General features: G+C 46.6%; 2 protein-coding genes across 5 annotated transcripts in view; one reads left to right on the forward strand and one right to left on the reverse strand.

Moving 5' to 3' along the window:
- Positions 1-16,891, forward strand: part of LOC147233242 (sodium-driven chloride bicarbonate exchanger-like) — a 48,126-nt gene extending 31,235 nt beyond the window's left edge. For 2 of the 3 annotated variants that reach the window (XM_086147850.1, XM_086147851.1), the window contains exons 13-26: positions 549-723; positions 835-968; positions 1,050-1,295; positions 5,484-5,589; positions 6,556-6,717; positions 6,853-6,966; positions 7,093-7,254; positions 9,570-9,821; positions 10,838-10,906; positions 10,984-11,157; positions 11,237-11,359; positions 11,440-11,504; positions 12,679-12,783; positions 15,304-16,891. In XM_086147850.1, coding sequence (XP_086003976.1) covers positions 549-723; positions 835-968; positions 1,050-1,295; positions 5,484-5,589; positions 6,556-6,717; positions 6,853-6,966; positions 7,093-7,254; positions 9,570-9,821; positions 10,838-10,906; positions 10,984-11,157; positions 11,237-11,359; positions 11,440-11,504; positions 12,679-12,783; positions 15,304-15,379 — 1,963 coding nt within the window. In that variant the 3' untranslated portion in view covers positions 15,380-16,891. Of the gene's footprint in view, positions 1-548; positions 724-834; positions 969-1,049; positions 1,296-5,483; positions 5,590-6,555; positions 6,718-6,852; positions 6,967-7,092; positions 7,255-9,569; positions 9,822-10,837; positions 10,907-10,983; positions 11,158-11,236; positions 11,360-11,439; positions 11,505-12,678; positions 12,784-14,273; positions 14,312-15,303 lie in introns of all 3 variants that reach the window. The other variant, XM_086147852.1, reaches the window with a different exon arrangement.
- A 1,939-nt stretch (positions 16,892-18,830) lies between these two features.
- Positions 18,831-20,785, reverse strand: LOC147233243 (glucagon-1-like). Of its 2 annotated transcripts, none has more exons than XM_086147853.1 (4): positions 20,684-20,785; positions 20,505-20,611; positions 19,951-20,109; positions 18,831-19,149 (listed from the first exon to the last, which is right to left on the reverse strand). In XM_086147853.1, the coding sequence occupies exons 2-4, from the start codon at positions 20,600-20,602 to the stop codon at positions 19,029-19,031; spliced, it is 378 nt and encodes a 125-aa protein (XP_086003979.1). In that variant the 5' UTR covers positions 20,603-20,611; positions 20,684-20,785; the 3' UTR covers positions 18,831-19,028. The 2 variants fall into 2 exon arrangements, with proteins under 2 accessions (XP_086003979.1, XP_086003980.1); XM_086147854.1 differs by having other exon boundaries at positions 19,951-20,106; positions 20,684-20,783.
- Between the last annotated feature and the right edge of the window lie 51 nt (positions 20,786-20,836).

A 20,836-nucleotide genomic window follows, 5' to 3' on the forward strand; every position in this document is an offset into this window, starting at 1 on the left:
GTAACGGCTTGTGGCTTGTAGCCTCACTGGCTGCAGCCGGAGAGCAAATGGCTGAGGATCTTGGGAGTGCATTCATAGCTAATGAACACATACAACAGAACTGTGCCTCGTTGTGTCTGCAAAGTCATGCATTAACTCTCATCAAATTAGCATACTGCAAAAGGTTTTTTTTTTGTTGCACTTAGTGAAATTGTGAAAATGGCGAATTGGCATTTGGACTTAGTTTCTCTCAGTTGATCTACACGTTATTCTCACACTTACCTGCTCTGGTTTCGACTCAGGTGAGTCCTTGGGAGTCATACTTTTGTTCCTCAAACGATATATACATTAACACAACCCCAATCAACCCAACTGCTGTACGACAACTCATCCATTAACATAACGCATCCTTTTGACTTGGACCAACGTCCAACCTCGCCAGGTATACAACAGAAAAGGAGAGAAACCAATTCCAGTTGCAACCACCGGGCCATTCCCTGCACTGTCTTTCTCCACCTGTATTCCCTTGCAAACTTCTCTGGTTATAAAACTTGTGTTTTCACCAAAAGGTTATTCGGTGGGCTTGTCTTTGACATCAAGCGAAAGGCCCCCCATTACCTGTCTGACTACACGGATGCCATCAGTCTGCAGTGTCTGGCTTCCTTCCTCTTCCTCTACTGCGCCTGCATGTCTCCTGTCATCACCTTCGGGGGCCTCCTGGGGGAGGCCACAGAGGGGCGAGTGGTGAGGAACAGCTCCTTCTTCAAATACAAAATAAACAAACTAAACAATGGAACATTAATACTGTTAAAGGAAACAAAAACGAGGTTGAGAACTTGATTTGGTGTCTTTCAGAGCGCAATTGAGTCTCTGTTTGGGGCCTCCATGACTGGAATTGCCTACTCTCTTTTCGCTGGTCAGCCCCTCACCATCCTCGGCAGCACAGGCCCTGTTCTGGTCTTCGAGAAGATCCTCTTCAAGTTTTGCAAGTGGGTCAATGTTCGTCTTTTGTTTCCAAAGATCAGGTCCTATGCGTTTTCTTTTTTTTGGGTGACATTCTGTCCTCTCAGGGAATACGGCCTCTCCTACCTCTCGCTGAGGGCCTGCATCGGCCTGTGGACAGCCTTCTTCTGTCTCTTGCTGGTGGCAACGGATGCTAGTTCACTCGTCTGTTACATCACGCGTTTCACTGAGGAGGCTTTTGCCGCCCTGATCTGCATCATCTTCATCTACGAGGCCCTGGAGAAGCTGATCCACCTGGGCGTCCACTACCCCATCAACAAGCACAACAACCTGCAGAAACTCACACAGTACTCGTAAGTGTTTAGTTTCAAACCCGCATTTCTGTTTGTTTGAATGTAACTAATCTAACTGCATATCATTTGGCTGTTGGATGCTATCTAAATAGAAACTATTTGGAGGGCACCTTTTGAAAATTCTTAAATATCTATGAATCTGCTATGTTGGAGGTCTCAGAAACAACATGGGTCATGATTCATGAGACCCCCAATGGGTTGTAAGGCATCTGAAACCTGTTGGGGTACAACTCGATTAGTCGCAGGTTTAATCTGATTGTTTGTGGCCAACACTAATTGGTTGTATTGTGTTGTTCCCTGCTTGTCTGATGTCTGTCATGTAATATACCTAATTGGTTGTCTGTTCTTGTTGGTTGTTGGTCTTGTCTGATTGGTTAGTGTCCAATCCTAGTGGATCGTTGTCCGGTCCAGTATGCTTGTTGTCTTCCATTCATATCAATTGTAGTCTAGACTGATTGGATGTGGTCTGCACTAATTGGTTGCTGAGGTGAGTAGAATGTTGTTGTCAGTGGAATGTTGTGTGGAAGCTGCAGCAGTGCAAGACCTTGTTCAAAGTTATTGTAGTGGTGGTTTGTGGTGTATAAGATCGATGGGGGCACAGAAGCTGTGGGGCAGTCTGGAGGTTCTGGCACAGATTGACTTGTATCTCCTCCCAAAGCACAGTGGGTGGAAGAAGTGATGTGCAGGATGGTGCTGGTCACGTAGGATGTTGTTAACTTGCGTCAGGCAGTGGGTGGTATAGATGGTTGTGATGATCCTCCATGCTGTTTTCACCCACTTCTGGGAGGCCTGCTGGTCAGCCTCAGCTCAGCTAAAAAAACACGAAGAATCCATGGGTCAGTGTGCTCCTGATTGCACAGTGGTAGAAATTTATGATGAATTGCAGAGGGATTATCGCACTCTTAAGTTTACTCAATGGAGTCATCTCATTAATTGTACTGTGGTTTGATTGGTTTTAGTTTTAATGATAATAATTTATCCTTTATTAATCCCTGTGTGGAAATTCATTCTCTCCAATTTACCTATCATGGATGAACCATGAGCAGTAGATATGCCGTCCACCAGTGCCAAGGGAGCAGTTAGGGGTTCAGTGTCTTGCTCAACAACATTTCGACACACTAGGACGAGCAGGAACCAGGAATGTTCGGTTCCAAAAATGATTGCTCTACCTCCTGCAACACGCCGCCCTGAAAACCTGATTGGCAGCAGTCCATTCATATTGGTTGTAGCCTAATTTGATTGGGTGGGGTGTAGATTGATGGGTTACAGTCCATTTTAATTGGTTGTATTGTAATGTGGGTGCAGTCTTGTCTGATTGGTTATAAGTCTTGTCTGTCTAATAGGTTGTTGACTAGTCCTATTGATTGTAGTGCAGTCTGATTGATCCGTGTCTCATCAAATTAGTTGCGCTGTGGTCTGATTGGTTGAGGTTCTAACCTGATTGGTCGCAGTCTACTCCGATTAGTTTCAGATCCAGCCGATTAGTTGCAGGAGTCCGCAGCTGCCGCTAAAGCCTCCTGGAATCCGGACCGAACCGACCAGACAACCAATGATATTCCTTGTGGCAAGACGAGCGACCAGGCCGGGCTGAGAGAGAAAAGCCTCTTTCGTGGCGCCTTTGGAAGGGAGTCTGAGGGGAGTTAAGCCAGCTTAGCGCAGACGTATCCTAATGATGTCATCAGTATCATCACGGCTTGAGGCCGGAGCCAACAGATTTGCAGATAGCTTCAGACAAGTTGTACTACCCATCGCAGTCGTGGAGTTTGATCCCAGTTTTTTATTTTGGTTTGCAGAGTTTTGTTTTTATCGGGGACGGATCTTCTCAGTAATGTTCCTCCGGTAGTCTTGGCTTTTAATTAGTCCTTCTAAAGTTTGATCTCAGCAATGATACGCTGTTTCTGCACGTGATCGAGGCTTTTGAATGCTCTTCAGAACGGTATATCACATAATCCCTGGCTGAGTGTGTCTCAGGACCACTGTGCTGTATCCCACGGCCTAAGCTGCCGTGGGATGTTATGTCAAGCCGTGCTTTCTATTCTGGTGCTGTGAACATCTGGGATATCTGACATTTAGTCCCATCATAGAAAGTCATTTAATTTCTGTTGGGAAGAAGTATGTAAGGGAATGGCTTAAGGGATCGGTGATACAAAGTTCTTCCATGCCCAGCCCCTCATAATGTCATCTTAGATTCATAATCATGATAAAATCATAGTAATACTGGATGCCTGCATATTAATAACAGTTTGATGCATGCATTGAAACTGCAAGCTGACAGTCCTCATCCATCCATCAGTATGTCAGAAATCTGAAATATTGCTTATGTTTAGACATCCCACCTACATATCTTTATACTTCACAGTATGAATAGATGCTACTGTGTTACAGGTTTGTTTAAATCCACTTATGATGGTTTCAGTGTGCAGGAATGTAGATCCCAGCGCCCAACCGCCACATATATAGATTAGATACAGTATATACAGTGTATGTACTCTATTCAGTATGTACACTGTATATATGGCGTTACATCGTATACACTATGTACATGATAAGGGCTAAGCGTAATAAGAAACAGGTGAATATAAGTACAGATGGGTGTACTACAGACATAAAATACAGACAAAAGGACTCTGAATGTATCAGACAGATGGTTGTGTGCAAATAAAGGTCGATATAATACATACTGAACATTATGCACAGCATAATGGCAGAGCCTTAGATATCATGTACAGGCAAATGTATTATTGAGTGGATTATAAAGATGGTATACAGGTGGGTGTGCTATAGATGTAATACACAGGTTGAAGTACTAAGAACCTATCAGATGGATGGATGTGGTGTGCAAATAAAGACACATGTAGTACATACAGTTTATGCAGTATGAACAGTATACAAGACAAAAGCTTTGACCACACTTGACAGTGGATATGTCCAAAGGATCAAGGACGATAGAGAAAAATAGTCCAGCCTTTATGCAGGGGGTGAGCGGGGTCAGGGTCCAATAAGGAGGCAGCTCGGGGGGGAACTTGTTCCTCAAGTCTGTTGGTCTTGGTGCTGAGGCTCATGAAGAACTTGCCTGGAACCCGTAGCTAAAACAAAGGCAAAAGGCGAACCATCAATAGGCAGGGTGGTAGGAATCCGTGAACGTTGCAAACGCCATCCGGTGTCCTCAATGGCGTGTGTTCCTGCAGAGGGACGCAGGTTCTCCACAGCTCACGTGGGAAGTGGTGTAAATGTGATGAAGACCAGGCTCAGGATATCATGGGTGATGACTCCCAGTAAACACAAAATGAGGTCTGCTCCCTCTTTGCAGGAAGCTGTTCCTCCTCCCATCTTGGAGCATCACTTTGAGGAATGTGTCTGCATATGCAGTTCATAACACGACAGTGTTTTTCAGCTAGAACTGATTTTCAGATCGCCTCCTTCACAGACATCCTCGCTAATCTGAATTGATGCGGCACAGCCCTGGAGACGCCTGAGAGCGATAACGGGTAGATTGTTTGAGGTTGAAAAAGGAGGAGATGTCCAATGTCCTCAAGTTCAACTGGTGAAATGAGCGTTTGCGTTAGTATTCATCTATGCGGTGAATTTTAATGAAGGATAAGCAGTAGGTGGCATTTCTATTTCCTCCTGCGAGGACAGAACGGATGCATCACAGCACTTCTCATCCGGATCCACTGAGTCTTTTATGCATCCATTTAATATGCATCATTTTTCAGGGCCGGCTTTTATCGGCCAATCGACGCGGCGCAGACGGATGAGGCAGGTGGATGGTGCGAACGCTGCGGCGGGGAAGGAGTTGCATAACGGATTAGGTAACAGAAACAATTCGGAGATGTGAGCTTTTGGGAAAATGGCGTCCACTCCCTGATGTGAGTGGACCGAGGAAAAGTCTTGGGTGTTGGAGGGATTATGAACGCAGGCGCCTCTTGTTTTGGTGTTTGAGCACATTAGCTGATTCTTTTCAATCCGCTGAGTGCGGCTGCTCGGCAGCCGTGTCTGATATCAGCCGAGGGGTCACGCAACCATCAGGTGGGAATTCCAAGCTACAGAAGACAGCGTTGTAATCTGATATCACGTCATGCTGGTGAAATAATGTGGTGCAGAAGCACAGGATTGGTTGATGAGATGATGAACACATGAATGCAACATGAATTTCACCAATGCTTTTATTTTTAATTTCTCCCATAGGTGTACTTGCGTGAGACCCAGTGATCCCAGCAATGAGACACTGCAGTTCTGGGAGGAGAGGAACATCACTGCCTCCCAGGTCAACTGGACCATGCTGGAGGTCAAGGTAAATAACCACTCACATTTGCAGTAAGGTGGCGCTGATAAGCTCTTCTAATGGTGGGTTGATAAAGCTAAGAGAGGCTAGACCAGGGGTGGCCAAGCGTTTTGGCTCAGGGGCCCTATTGACTTTTGAAATTCGACCGACGGGACTGGGTTACCACAAGATACAACCGATATAACCAATCTTTGGCAAGCCGGATTATTGAGACCAACGGGCCAGCTGTGGCCCGCGGGCCGTAGTTTGCCAGCCCCTAGAGTAGACTCTCCAAGATGTGAAGAAATTATATACAGGGCGGCTGTGGTTCCTCCACAAATATACTTCATAGCCTGAAAACTTGACATGTTAGGTATTCTGGGGATAAAGTCAGACTGAAATGGCAGGGCCATGGATAGAGGAGAGACAGTGAAGATCATGGTCGACGGTTACTGAGGTCGGAACTGCTTGGATGGAGGCGCAGAGGGCAGGGAGTTTGTTGACCCTTGAAAGGAGCAGCTCTAAGGAAAAGAAAAACCTGAAAGCTTCAGAACTATCCAGAAGGTTCCCAGCTTTGCATCTATGCAGGAAGTTCTTTGAACATGAACGAGACATCAGTTAGCAGATCCAAGAACAGTAGGAAATGTATTTTGAGGTTCTCTGGGCTTAGTGACGTATTCAGGGTGATTCAAACATTTTAGTTGTAAAAATTGCATTTAACATAAACTTGCACTAAAACTCCAGGCCACCGCTGAAGGAGAACCAGCAACGAGGGGGATCAAATCTCCTGTTGCGCAAATCTCACCGTGTATTTTGCGTGGAATTCAAAATGTACCTGAAAGCAGCTGCTGTTCAGACTTAACTAACCCCTCCGCCGCCACCATCTCCACCATCTCCACCACGTCACTATAATCGTCTCCACCCCACCCCTCTGTGTTCCTGTCCTGGTTCCCCACTGCCATCTTCATCGCCACCCATCTTGTCCGGTGCCAGTAGGAGTGCGAGATGTTGCACGGAGACTTTGAGGGCAGTGCCTGTGGCCCTCATGGCCCGTACATCCCAGACGTCCTGTTCTGGTGCGTGGTCCTCTTCTTCTCTACTGTCTTCATGTCCGCCTTCCTCAAGGAGTTCAAGACCAGGCGGTACTTCCCCACCAAGGCACGTACTACGTGGTAACAACCTCGGCCAGACACCTGGTTCTCTCCTGGTCTCTTCCAAAGTGGCCTCCTAATGGTTGCACCAAGAATTTCTAGTTTGTGTGTGAGAGTGTGTGTGTCCTTGTGTTGCCTGCAGGTTCGGGCCATCATCAGCGACTTCGCTGTCTTCATCACCATCCTCACCATGGTGTTAGTTGACTACGCCCTGGGGATCCCCTCGCCCAAGTTACAGGTTCCCAATAAGTTCAAAGTAAGTCCATCATGAAGGTAAAGACACACACACACTGGATGAAGATACTTGGATTCGGAGGAAGGGAACTGGGATGAATACCAATACGTCCAAGAACTTCTCACACTCCCCTGTTGTACCTCTCAGCCAACCAGAGATGACCGCGGCTGGGTCATAAATCCCGTTGGACCCAATCCTTGGTGGACCACCATTATCACCTTCATTCCTGCCCTACTGTGCACCATCCTAATCTTCATGGACCAGCAGATCACCGCTGTTATCATCAACCGGAAGGAGCACAAACTGAAGGTACTGATGATGCGAAAAGCCTCTTACCGGAGTTGCAGTGTGGGTGTTCGGTTTGAGTCTCCTCGCCATTGGCAAGGATCTAGTCTGCAAAAACAACTGATTAAAATTCTCTCTCATGCATGAAGCAGCAGAAGGGTCACAGATAATCCAAAATAAAGGTCAGGTTTGTGGCTCAGATCACTGGAGGAAGAGTCAGTCAAAGAGCAGACCAATTTTGAGGAGGTAGATCTACCAGTTGGACAGAAGAAAACCCCGTTTGAATAATAATAAGGTCTTAATATCTTCTTTTCCTTTGAGCTGCTTCCTTCAGGGGCACAGCCAATCATCTGCCTTCGTCCCACCCTCTCTTCTCACTCCAGCTAACTTCCTCACTGTCCTTTTTCCTTCCATTGCTAAACCTCCTCTCTAGTCTTCCTCCAGACCTCCTGCCGGGCAGCTCCAACATCATCATCCTTCTACCCAGATCTTCATCATCTCTCCTTTGTCCATGTCTAAAATATCTCAGTCCAACTTTATCTCCAGAAGACGTAACATGTGTTTTCCCTTTGGACTCATTCCTGATCCTTTCCAATCTCCTCACTCCCAAAGAAGATACCTCCACATTTTCATCTCTGCTACCTCCAGCTCTGCCTCCTGTCTTCTCCTCACTGTTTCCAAATCAGAAACCACAGCTGCTCTCACGTCACTGTCTTCTCCACCTGTTCTTTTATTCTCTTTTATCCCCCTGACACTTTTCTTGACCCGTTCTAACCCTTGACCCGTTCCAACCCCGTTCCAAAGTCCGGTTCTGTGGCGGGGACTTTGTTGTCCCGGTGTGTTCAGATTATCATTCAGGGAAAAATGTCAAAAACGGCCAGGAACTAATCAAGCAAGAATGGTTTATTCAAAGTCAGGAAAATTCACTTACGAGATATCCCGGGCCAGAATGAATGTCACCCCACAAGGATCGTTCAGCTCCTCTAGACATCTGCTGAGACGCGTCCAGTCGAATGTGTAGATTAAAAAATTCTGGCCCTGGGCTCATTTTATACCTCTGACCAAAAGGTCGGAAAAAGTCCTTATAAGGACTTCTTCTGACCTTTTGATTTCAAACTCTCTTGGAATATGGACACTTGAGGAGCGGGGCCGTGAAACACCGTGCTCCGATCCAAGTTGCAGGTCCGCTTTGATCGATTATGCGTGGGGGGTGTCAGTGGAAAAGTACGGAATAGTGCATTCCTTGACATCACACGATGAGGTCTCACAGTTACATTTTAACAGTCTTTGCAATTGATACTGAAATATTGGTGTGAGGTAGGAGATTCAACAATTTGAGGTAGGGGATTTGCAAGTCCCTCTGTTGATGTGAGTATCCTCACATCACACAAGGACAATCAAAATAAACAGTGAATAAAATGAATGCATGTAAACATTGTGTATTAAAATCATGACGCAATATCCAAACACCTCTTCTCTACTCTCTTCATTGCTCCGAAATGTTGTCCCTCTGTCTTTATCCTCCTCCACCTTCCTCATCTCCACTCCTTGTAGCCTCTCCCCTCCAGTTGAGTTCCTATCATACACACACATGTATTCTGTCCTGTCCCGGTATGGTTAAAGATCTACAAGTTACACCATAGCCACTTTTACCTCAGAGAAAAAAAACAAGACTGATCCCAAAAAAGAAGATATACCCAAGTGGTTTGCATCCCCTTCTCAAACCGTCAGAAGCAGCCCCTAGGTGAATGAGAGGGGCAGGAAAAGGGCACTGTGTGTAAAAGTTGTCTACCTGTCAGCACAGATGGTTTGTCCTCTGGGGCAGGAGGTAGGTTTCTGCCAGACGGCTGTCAGCTGTCATCTCCACGCTCCCTCCAGACGCTGCCCTCCAGGCTCCGTGGCTGCCCACGTTCTGTTTACACCGGCTCTTTGTGCGTTCTAGTCTTCAAAGGTCCAGCTTCAAGCAGAAGATCGGACAGATTGCTTTGCCTCTGATCCGGTAGCTGAGGGTGCCTGCGCCGCTAAGTCGACATTTTAATAAAAGGCACAGCCAGAATTGGTAGAATAGCACTCCTGTGCCAGAGAAGAGAAATCGAAAGACTTCTTGTGACGGGAATCAGAAGGGCTCTTCAGGTGCGAGCAGCTCTGCTCCTGCTCACAGAGGATGAGCTGCGTTGCAGTGTTCCTCTCGAGGCCAAACTAGCAAGCAGTTTTTGAAAACACATCCGTACCCGTCATCAAAATTTAGCTGTCAGCAAAACTTGAAGAATGAACGGCTGCAAAGCAGTCATGTTTGTCCAGGAGGTTTAATGTAATGACGACTCTATTGTGTCTTGCAGAAAGGCTGCGGCTACCACCTGGACCTGTTTGTGGTCGGGGTGATGCTGGGTGTGTGCTCGGTCATGGGCCTGCCTTGGTTCGTGGCCGCCACCGTGCTCTCCATCTCCCATGTGAACAGCCTGAAGCTGGAGTCCGAGTGCTCGGCGCCCGGGGAGCAGCCCAAATTCCTGGGCATCCGTGAGCAGCGGTTCACTGGACTCATGATCTTCACCCTGATGGGCTGCTCCGTCTTCATGACCTCCGTGCTAAAGGTCACCGGATAATCTTCTCAGCACACTTTCATTCACAGGAGGAATTCTCAACGACTGTATGTGGGTTGTTGGGAATGAGAAGAATTATCCATCATGGATAATTCCCTTTGACGGGATGTCATAAAGTGTCATGTGCCGTTATCTGTGCGCCGGATGAAAGGGAATCCTCATTGGACGTTCATGTTCACATTGGCTTGTGATAGGCAAACTGCACACGAAGTCCCGCCTCCTTCGTCCACAGCCCTGCAGCTGCTGCAACACAGATCTCCTCCAGACAGGCAGCTAGCCTGCTCTAATGACCAATAAAAATGATGTAGCCTAATCTATCTCCACAAATACCAACCTCCTGATCGCAAACCACAAAGCCATTCAATCGACCCTTTCTAGTCTCCCCCATTTTCTTCTTCTGCTGTCTGATATTTCATCTCTCTCTCCACCTGCTCAATTCAATGGACTTTCCATGTATTGCTGAGATTCTGTTCTGTCATGTCCCCCACCCCATGTCTGCAAATTTCATGTAACCAAGGCTCATAAATGGCTGTGGGGGGGCCAGCGTTATCGTTGTGTAACAGTTCTCCTGCTACACTCACATGTACTCAGGCGGACCGCAGGCAGAAAGTCCACAACATCGTAGCACAGCGCCACCCGAGACAGATGGTCCCTTGAGACGGGGTGCGTGATAATGGACACGAGATGCGCTGATTTCAAGGATTTATTCCATTCTCAGTCATAAAACATCCCTATAGCAACATCATTGCAATTTTTGCCCCCCTGCTGTTGTCTCTTTGTGTTCCCGGTGCTGTCCAGACGGTGGTGCTGTGCTACTGTCCGCCCAATTCAGCATGAGAGCAGAGCCATTGTGGAGGCTTAACTCAGTTCCTCCAGCTAATAATAATCCAGTGACGCACAATCAGATCTTGTCCATTTCAAGTCCCTGGACCAAACAGATGTTGTTTCCTTGAGGGGTTTAAGGTATTTCCATACTGATGTTTTTGTTTCGTGTTTTGCTTTTTCAGTTTATCCCCATGCCCGTGCTGTACGGAGTGTTTCTCTACATGGGGGCGTCCTCTCTCAAAGGCATCCAGGTCAGATTTGAACTCATTTTTGGAAAAACGTGACCACTGGAGGCTGACCTGAAATGAAAATGCATGCGTGTCCGCAGTTCTTCGACCGCCTGAGGTTGTTCGGCATGCCGGCCAAACACCAGCCGGACTTCATCTACCTTCGCCATGTTCCCTTGAGGAAGGTGCACCTCTTCACCATCATCCAGCTCAGCTGCCTAGTGCTGCTGTGGGTCATAAAGACCTCCAAGGCCGCCATTGTTTTCCCCATGATGGTAAAATTTGCTCCCTCCTACGTTCGCCGAACACAAATCCTGCTGCTCGATACATGTCTGCCTGCCGTTGCCGGTCCAGGTCTTGGCGCTGGTGTTCATCCGCAAGCTTCTCGACTTCATCTTCACCAAGAGGGAGCTGAGCTGGCTGGATGACCTGATGCCAGAGTGGAAGAAGAAGAAGCTGGAGGATGCGGCCAAAGAGGTAGAGTCACAAACTCCAGTCCTGCCACAGCGTCAGGAAGGCTGCTCTCCATGTATCTACTTCTTCTCTTCTCTTTCCAGGAGGAGCATAGTATCATTGCGGAGGAGGAAGGCATTGTGCAGGTGCCATTGGAGGGACCCTACAAGTACGTTTATCCAAACATTTAGCCAGTTTACTTCAGATCAATGAATTGTAGCATTTCACATGACTGACCAATCAGTGTCTACCCCTCTACTCTCAACACCAGGTGACCCTCATTTGAATTTATTATAAATGTTGTCCATTTATATAGCACTTTCAATACCTTGTGGTTTTCTGAATTCCGTTCACCCACTCACATTCACACTCACTCACCCATGATGGCACAGCTAGACCACAGCCAGACCATCCCAGACCACTGGGAGCAACTCTAGGAATCAGTGTCTCCACATAAGGACACTTCAGTTCCTAGAGAGGAGAGACCAGGGATCGAACCACCAACCATCAGATTGGATGAATGCCCCGGTCTACCAACTAGTCACAGTTGCCCCCTTTAGCTAGCTTTAACAACAGCTGCTGCATGCAATTGGCTGGATCTGAAACCAGACAGTTGACAACCAGACAACCAACTAGATCCCGATACAACTAAGTAGTTGAGACACAGATTAATCAGGCCAGACCTACAACCAATAGGATTGGACAGATAAGACTTATAACAAATCAGACAAGAATACAACCACATTGCAATACAAGCAGCTGGCACAGACTGCGGACCATTACACCAAGCTTCATCCAGTCAGCCTGACTGCAACTATTCCGACGGGGCACCAACCAGTCAGGTTGGAACTACAACTAAGAGGATTAGTCAACAACCAATTAGGCAAGACTTCTCACCAATCAGACAAGACCGCAACCACATTATATTACAACCACTTAGTATAGACTACACCCAGACTATCCAATCAGGTTAGAGCGACAGCCAGCTACTGTAGATCACAGTATAACTAATCAGATGAGACAAAGGTGGGTCAGATTACACCCACAAATCACCTTGAAGATTCAAGATCCCTCCAAGTGTGGAGACGCATTTATTGTTTCTGCCTGGCTGTTTGGCCTCATGTTCTGTAAACACACCCACGCAGTTTGATTCAAAACCTGCAGAAAAAATGGCTCTTTTGAGATAAAGTATGGTTTTGATGGGTCACTCGTGGAGAAGCTCTCCCCTGCATCGGGGGCGTAAAGTGCCAATGAATACTGGCCAGTTTTATTAATGTGTTTATCAATGCTAATTATTCAGTTTGCCAAAGTGAAGCACATAAATCTGTACGTCCTGTCTGAAGGAGTGATCCGGCTACGGTCAACATCACCGATGAGATGTCCAAGGGATCATTCGGCAATGTGTGGAAGAGCGTCAACCCAGCCGAGAAGGAGCCAAGTGCCAAGAGGTAAAAGATCCAGCTTGAGGCATCCGGGAACTCAAATTGGTAACATTGCACAGGTTAATAAGTAATTTGAAAACCTTGTGACCCTGAGTCCTCTTATAAGGACACAAGAGTTTTGTATGTCACTCTGCCTTCAACCTGTTGAACCTGGAGTGAATGCAGAATGTCATATAAGGAGACCTCGGTGCACTCCCTAGTGGTAGAAAAGGTGAACGACACCAGCCATATTTGCAATGTGATGCAAATTCAATACGTAAAAGTAACAATTGTGAGAACCCGACATAAGGACTTCATCAGGTAACCCCCTGAATTTCTTCAGAGACCAAAGATGACCACAGAGTGGGTCCACCATGTAGGTTTTGGCAGAAATATCTAACAGTAAAATTACCCCAAATTATTAATAATTAAGTGTCTGTCTGAGGACGAACAGGGTACTTACAATACTGAGATATTTTTCTTGTTAAGGTTCTGCTTACGGTGTCTGTGCAGGTTCTCAGTTCTCTGGGTTCTGGTCAACCATTTCTCTCCTCGAAGATGTTCCTCCTACAGAACTGTAGAAGCCTCTGGGATCAGAGGAGGAAGGTCTTCAAGGAGACGAACCAAGGCCCCTTTCACACGATAACTTTTTTGTATGAGAACGCAAATGTCAGTTGCATTCTGGAAGTCCATCAACAAGAGGACAATGTTTGGATCAAAGCAGAAACAAGCTCCAGAGTGTAAAGATCTTAAAATGTCTAATAACACCATGGAGACAGGGAAAATCCAACACTTTGAATATGGCCATTTGCAGTTGCCATGTGCGAGAGGGTCGACAGTAACAACAGTGGCCGACCCCACAGAACTCCTTAGTACTCCTAATTACTTGTTCTGCCACGACTCCCAGTCAACGTCCTCCTGGAATGGACCCTCATTCTAATTCAGGGTCTTCAAGCAGTAACTCCTCCTACTCCTCGGTCGCTACAAAAACTCCACTACTATCGAATGTTGATGTTTACACTTGCTGTAGTTCCCATGGTTGTCATGGCGCCAAGACAGGAAGCGTTTCTATGCATCTGATTTAGTTCATCACAAAGTCACAGCTCCAGCCACTGGTATGGCAAGTGTATTACAGTAACTCTTGCGTCTCCAACCATCTGGTGTGCACGGAGATGGTGCTCGGAGGTCCCCTTCTGTACTATTACTGTACTACTATGTTGTAAGTCTTTGAAAATGGCAATAGAGAACTAAATGGAAGATTGTCATGGAAATGGGACCTCAGTCCAGTCATGTGTTCATGATGAGATCTGACAATGATTGTCCTCCTCGTTTTAGTAAAGTAAAACAAACTGGCCCTCGGTCTGGAAGCATCTTGTCCTTGCCAAGAAGCTGCAGAACTTGTGGGTTTCAGGAGAAGGAGTTGATGTAAAAGAAACCCTGACATCCACAGATTCAACCTCAGAGTAGACTAACATAGTATCTCCTGCCTGCCTCTCTCCATCCATCCCACTCCAAAGCTCCCCTTCCTAACTTTTTAGAAGCTGATGTCCCAAAGGTAAGTTCTTCCCGTTCCCTGTCGGCATGGAGGGTCCGGTTGGATGTTTTCCCGTCCTGTGCTGCGGGTGGTGGGGAGGAAAGGTAGATGGGGTGGAGGGGCGGCTGGCATGCTGGGATCAAACAAGTACCACTTTGGTGGAGGGGGCCCATAAATGGGGGGATGTGTGAAATGTTGATGTTGTAAGCACGGCATGATGTGCACGTTGGATTGAGAGTAGAAGTAACATCTCGCACATCCGTGCACGTGGAAGGGGGGGGGGCTGTGTGTGTCTATGGGGACGTGCATGTCTGGGTGTGTTCCACTGTTGCATGCCCTTACTGAGTGTATTTGTCTCTGCTCCATTGAAAACCTCTTTGCACTAAAGAGAAACAATTTACAACAAAATGTACAATCATGTGCAACAGTCCTCGGACACAAACAAAGCTTTGACTTTTTATACATTTACATTTCTTCAGTGTCCTTAGCTGTGTGTGTGCTGCAGGTGTCCTTCACCATCAGCGTCCAGAGGACACACAGTATTGGTTGGGATTGATCACTGATCAGATTAATTTGCAATCACACATTCATGTTTAGGAATACATTGTTTTGGTTACATGTCTCTATGTGACAAGTGAATAAGAGGGCGAATGGTTGTATGACTATATGTGGCCCCATAATCGGTCCAGGGTGAACCCCGCTTCTCGTCTAATCAGAGCTGGGATAGGCTCCATCCCCTGCAACCCTGAGTGAAGGATAAATTGTATAGATACTGAATTAATGAATGTTCTGCATCTCCATGATGACGTCTCAGCACACCAGCACAGGAAAACAGGACGTGTAAAACAAACCACTTCCTTTAATTTACCTGATCAGGATTCTCAGACAAACACACTCAGAGAGTCTGCCTGTGTCGCACCCAAATGCTGTGTCCAGTTCCTGTCCATCCACCAATCAAAAGAAGCCTTACACTCCTGTAACAATGTCTCTGGTTGGCTTTTTTTTCTGTGCAGCGTACCTGGCGGCGGTGAGAAGCGGCACAAGCGGCGGAGGCATGAGAAGAGCCTGGACAGGGAGACCAGTTTGTGATGACCCGAGGTGGCGGATGGTGCCGCTGCACCTGGCTGGCAATTGATTTTAAAACAAATGACAAAAAAAAAGATGTGTATTCCGTGCCACACACCTTTGTACTGTGACACTATGTTTTTTGTCGTCCGTGTGCGTGTGTGTGTGTGTGTGTGTGTGTGTGTGTGTGTGTGTGTGTGCGTGTGTGTGTGTGAAGACATTTGTTAGGCTCAGTGTGAACACGGAGAGCTGATGCACACTTTCTTTTTCTACCTTCATCACCTTGTTGATACCAGCAGGAGAGGGAGGGAGGGGGGGCTCGCTGCGCCAACGGGCCAATCCGACCGGTACCAAACGATTTTTAAAACCCCGCTTTATTTGTATTTTGTATGTTTTTATATTTTTCAATAACAACTCCCAGGAGTCCTGCTTCCGCAAAAAAAAAGAAACGCCACTGTCCATGCTGTGCGGAACTATTCACCACTATCCGAGATAGTCGGAGCAAACGTAGTCCTTTTTTTTTTTTAAATTAGTGAGTATACATTTTCTATATATATATATATATATATATATATATATATATATATATCGTGTATATCTAAATGTGTCTGTGTCGGTGAGTTCACGTCGCAACATCCGTTCCCCCCTCTGGCCTCCTGGCTCCAAGAAAGTTTGGGTGTTTTGATAGAACCAGGCGGGTTTTAAGTGTGAGTCTCTCCTGACGTGATGTTTGAGGAGATTCCCCACCCCAAAGTCTATTGTTAGTCCTGAGGGAGGGGGGGGGGGTTGGATGGAGCCCAAGCTAGCATGGCAGCAAAGCACGAGGAGTCTCCTCGAGCTACTTGGCCTTGGCTTTTTGTTAATGATATGTGGATCTGAATCTGGGGCGGTTGTACAGAACGCTCTCCCTTCTCCGCCTGCTTCGCCTATCATCTCGTTGGTAAGCATCATCCATCCGTGGACCTGTGGTCTTTTCCCACATGTTTCAAAAAACCCGAAACTTAGGCGTCCCCTTTTTCTTTTTATTTTGGAAAAATTTCGTCGAAGCCGTCCTAACAGGACCAGGCTTCTTCCTAGAGATGCAATAACGCCTTTTTTCTGGAAAGAGGCGATGTGTAATAAGCGGTAAAGAGTCTTAACGATGTATTATAGTCTATTTTATTCATGTACGACGTTACTAATATATTACTAACATGAAGTCGGTGTCGAAGGCAGGTTTCTGTTATAGATGTTCCTTTCCTATTGTCTAACTGATAGCTCATAGTTCACTAGAGAAACTAATACGTGGGTCAAAATGATATATCTGTAACCTATTTTGACCACTTCTGTGTGGAATCTTTGCCTTAACTTGGTTAGCGCTAGCGGTTCACTTTCTGTTCCAGTGGTTTGAGTCGCGTATTTAGAGGACTGTCCTTTCCAGCCCGTTTGTGGAATTGTGATTTGTTTTAACAAGCGTGAGAGAGAGAGAGAAAGAGAGAGAGAGAGAGAGAGAGAGAGAGAGAGAGAAAGAGAATAAATAAAGGTGTTAAACTCATACCCCTTCTATGGTGATGATTCTTTGATTTGTTTTGATACATGACATACTGTTAGCTTGCAGAACACAAGTTAGGGGTGTTTGTAGGGGAGAGGCTTTTGCTCCAAATGGAGAAGGTCATGTATCTCAAGGTCTTGAGAGGTAAGAATGGAGGATTGGTGCAGCTGAAGAAGACTCGGACTCGGACACACTCGGATGTGAACTGTTCCAGGGAGAGCTGGAGATCATGCCCTGATGAAGCCAACGGAACCACATCAACTGCTAAAAGCAGAGACTCAATGCTGCGGCCACCAAACCTGATTCCCTCGATGCCCTGGCTGCGCCTAGAAATTCTGTCCATAAAAGTTATGAACAGAATCGGTGACAAAGGGCCGCCCTGGCGGAGTCCAACTCTAATCGGAAATGGGTCCGATTTACAACCAGCAATGCGGACCAAGCCCCGACACCAATCATACAGGGACCAAACAGCCGGTATGATGGGGTTCATTACCCCATACTCCTGAAGCACCCCTCACAGGATTGCCTGCGGGACACGGTCGAATGCCTTCTCCAGGTCCACAAAACACATGTAGACTGGTCGGGCAAACCACCATGCCCCCTCAAGGACCCTGCCGAGGGTATAGAGCTGGTCCACTGTTGCACGACCAGGACGAAAACCACACTGCTCCTCCTGACGGACCCTCTTCTCCAGCAGAGCCTCACCAGGGAGGCTGAAGACATGCGGAGCGGGATATAACCCCGCAGGAGCCTCTGCTCAGGCTTTGCCCCAGAGACCCCACCCTAGATGACAGACTGGTTTTGTTCTATCCCTCTCCCCACAAATGGTGCTTCAAAATGACCTAGAGGCAAATGGCCTCTCCTGGATTTACAAACCAGATATAACCAGGTTATGAAAACCTTTTATTTCTGCTGAGCGGCGTCGATCACATGCAACGAAAACCAAACAAAACTACGGGCGTTCTTTGATAATCCCACCTGAGATTCCACACTCTTGTGTTCTTGTGTGAAGGTTAAATACATAGAAAATAATTTAAGATTAGAAAAGAGATCTCATCTCCTCCTGGGTGCACCTGGAGAAGTTTGGAAGAATTGTCACTTTTGTGTCTTTGCATCGCATCGCGGAGTAAAAAGATTTGTTGAATATTGTTTTTTTGTGTTTTTTTCTGACATGCAAAGCAGTATGGCTGTGTTCCTCCTGAGATTGGCCTGCAGAGAGGCCCCTCCTCCATCTCTCATTGGTCCACTTGTCTTCTCCTGCTGAGAAAGACAAAACACAGTTGGAAATCTGCACACTGGAAACCCTGACACGTACAAGACAGAGGCAGTTACCTCCCCTCCGAGGGCTTCGAGGCCATGACCCAGAGCAAATACTCCTTGGCCGCCATGGCGTCCAGCACCTTGTTGACATCGCTGGTGAAGCTCCCGTCGATGTGCCTCCTGCCGAAGGCTCTGCCCTGCCTGCCGATTTTCACACGAGTGGCAACAAAGTAAAAGCTTCGCCCAATGAGGAGGTTGAGGTTCCCCATCATGGCCCGGCAGGGGTTCAGAGAGAAGTTGCCATTGGGATTTCTCGAGAAATTAATTTCAACTGGGATTGCATTTGACAGGAAATGACCAGGATGTTACAAATCATCAAGTGACCACCTTAGGAAGAAGGAACCAGCAAGGGACTCAAATATAAGCATGGAATATACCGACATGGGAAATGTTCTTCAGCTTGGGAAGAAACTTTATATGAGGGGGACATGAAGTGGAGCAAAAGCGGAGAATTCAACCCATTTCATTGAAATGGACATGATTTTTGCTGATTGGTCAAAGTGGGCAGTATTTAGAAATTGATCTCCAAGAAGGCTCTGTCAGCATGAGTGTCATTGTGCCTCACAGGCTCAGTGTGAAGGATAGAATGGATCATTGGAGCACGTCAGTGATCGACACAGCACAGAAGTTCAGGTGATTTATTGGACCAAGATCACAAGAAACATTAGGAACAAAGCACAGAAAAGGCGAGGTGACAGGACGGAGCGGCTGATTGGTCGAGTCACCGTCGTCATGGTGGAATCAAACAAGGCCGGGGGGAGGAGGAGGAGGGTGGGTTCTTGTGTGTGTGATTTTGGAGAGGAAGAAAGAACGGCGAGCAGCCTACTCTCTTCTGACTTGTCCAGACTTCAGCTTGGCAACGAATTCTTTGATTGCCTGGTCGGTGAGGTAGGAACTCACGTCGCTTGTGAAGGTCCCATCGGCATGGCGCTTCTCTGCAGCTCTGAGAGGCACATGTGTTAGCTTCAAAGTCCTCAGAGGTTCCAAAAGATTATCTACGATCAGTGATCAACACTGGATCAACTATGGATTGGAATCCAGCTTAACATTTGACTGTATTTCCAGATATCTGCATCACATCCTTACCTCAATTTGACCTGATTTTTTTTGAAAGTGCATGTGCACACGTTCACTTGAAAGCATATTGCACGGAGTAGTCCGGTTTCCATCGTCCTTCTCAGGACCATTAAGCATAGACTTAAATCGTCTTGCACTTTGCACAGAATACTACAGCACCAGCGCAAGTACGGTATTGTAATTTCACTTCTACTTGCACAACTGAATTTCAGAGAACAGTGTGCAGATTGGATCCGCTCTGGAACAGAATATGGATGAGGTAAAAACTGAAGACATGTGGCTGCTGTTTGATTATTGACAGCATTACACTGAAAAGATAGGAACATGTATTTAGTTAAAAAAGGATTTTATAATACTGAAGAGGTTTTCATTTTTCCTATTCAATTTTTTTCCAGGAGGACCTGAAGAAGAAGCTCTTATCTTGCTGAGATGCTTTATTTCTATCATTATTTAATGATATATTTAGATTGACTTATTTATCTTATTGAGACGTGATTATGTTCTATAACTGAGTTTTCTATCCACACAGAGGAGGCAGACTCTAAGTACATTCAAATTATAAGGTATCTTGAGGTATCATTGAAGTATCTGGAGGGCTACGGTGACCAGAGTCTATAAAGACCCCATGTATTGCTCTGGAGAGCTGAGGGTGCTTGCAGGAACTCACCCACTCCTCTTGTTGTTCATCAGCCACTGGACAAAGTCCTGCGCCTTCCTGTCCTCCAGGTATTTGCTGTAGTCATTGGAGAAGGTTCCCTCAGAGTGTCTCTTCAGGGTGGGCAGTTCCCTTGGCCTGTCCATCAGCGGATTCTTTGCCTCAAAGCTGCTGGAGAAAGGTAGTGAATTATCTATTTTCCACCAAAAAAATACACAATATACAAATATATTCCGGTGGCAGACAACAAAGAAGACCAAGTATTAGAAGGTGAGAAGATGCTGTTCCAGCCTCTGATTGGACATTCCTCTTCGCGAGAGCATATCGTAAGTTCAAACTGAATTTTATTTATGTATACCTTCTATGCACCTCTGCATATCTAGTGGTGGTCTGCTTTGTTTACATGCACCATGATCAGCCATACATGTCCTGCACCCTTGGGTCTAAGCGCCATACTACTTCCATGCACACAGGAGGGTTGACAACAAAGTAGAAAATCAGATAGAAGCAGAAGAAGAGTTCACAAACGTGGACCCAATCTGGAGAAATTGGAGTGGGTACTTCACCTCAAACTCTCGTCAGCCTCCTCCATGGGAAGCTGCCAGCTGGTCTGGACAATACCAAAGACCAGGAGGACAGCGGCCAAAGATCTGATGCTCTTCATTGTGGCTGTCTGATGGGGGAAGGGAGAAGCTGGATCAGATGGACGAGCCCGGCTGGCATATGGGTGAGAAAAGCAGCTCACCTTGTCTACTTGTTCCCAAAGGCAGTTCCTCCGCTGGCTTCTGGCTCTATCTGACCAGCGTCACGCGACTGGACGCTTTTATATGCCTGTAATCAGAGGAAGAGCACGGACCTGGTCGGGCGGTCCCAGGCAGCAGCTCTTACCGGACCCACC

Source organism: Fistularia commersonii, chromosome 6 (assembly GCF_037954325.1).
Source record: "Fistularia commersonii isolate RoL2024-O1a breed Wild chromosome 6, RoL_Fcom_v1.0, whole genome shotgun sequence".
In the NCBI taxonomy this organism is placed as follows: Eukaryota; Metazoa; Chordata; class Actinopteri; order Syngnathiformes; family Fistulariidae; genus Fistularia; species Fistularia commersonii.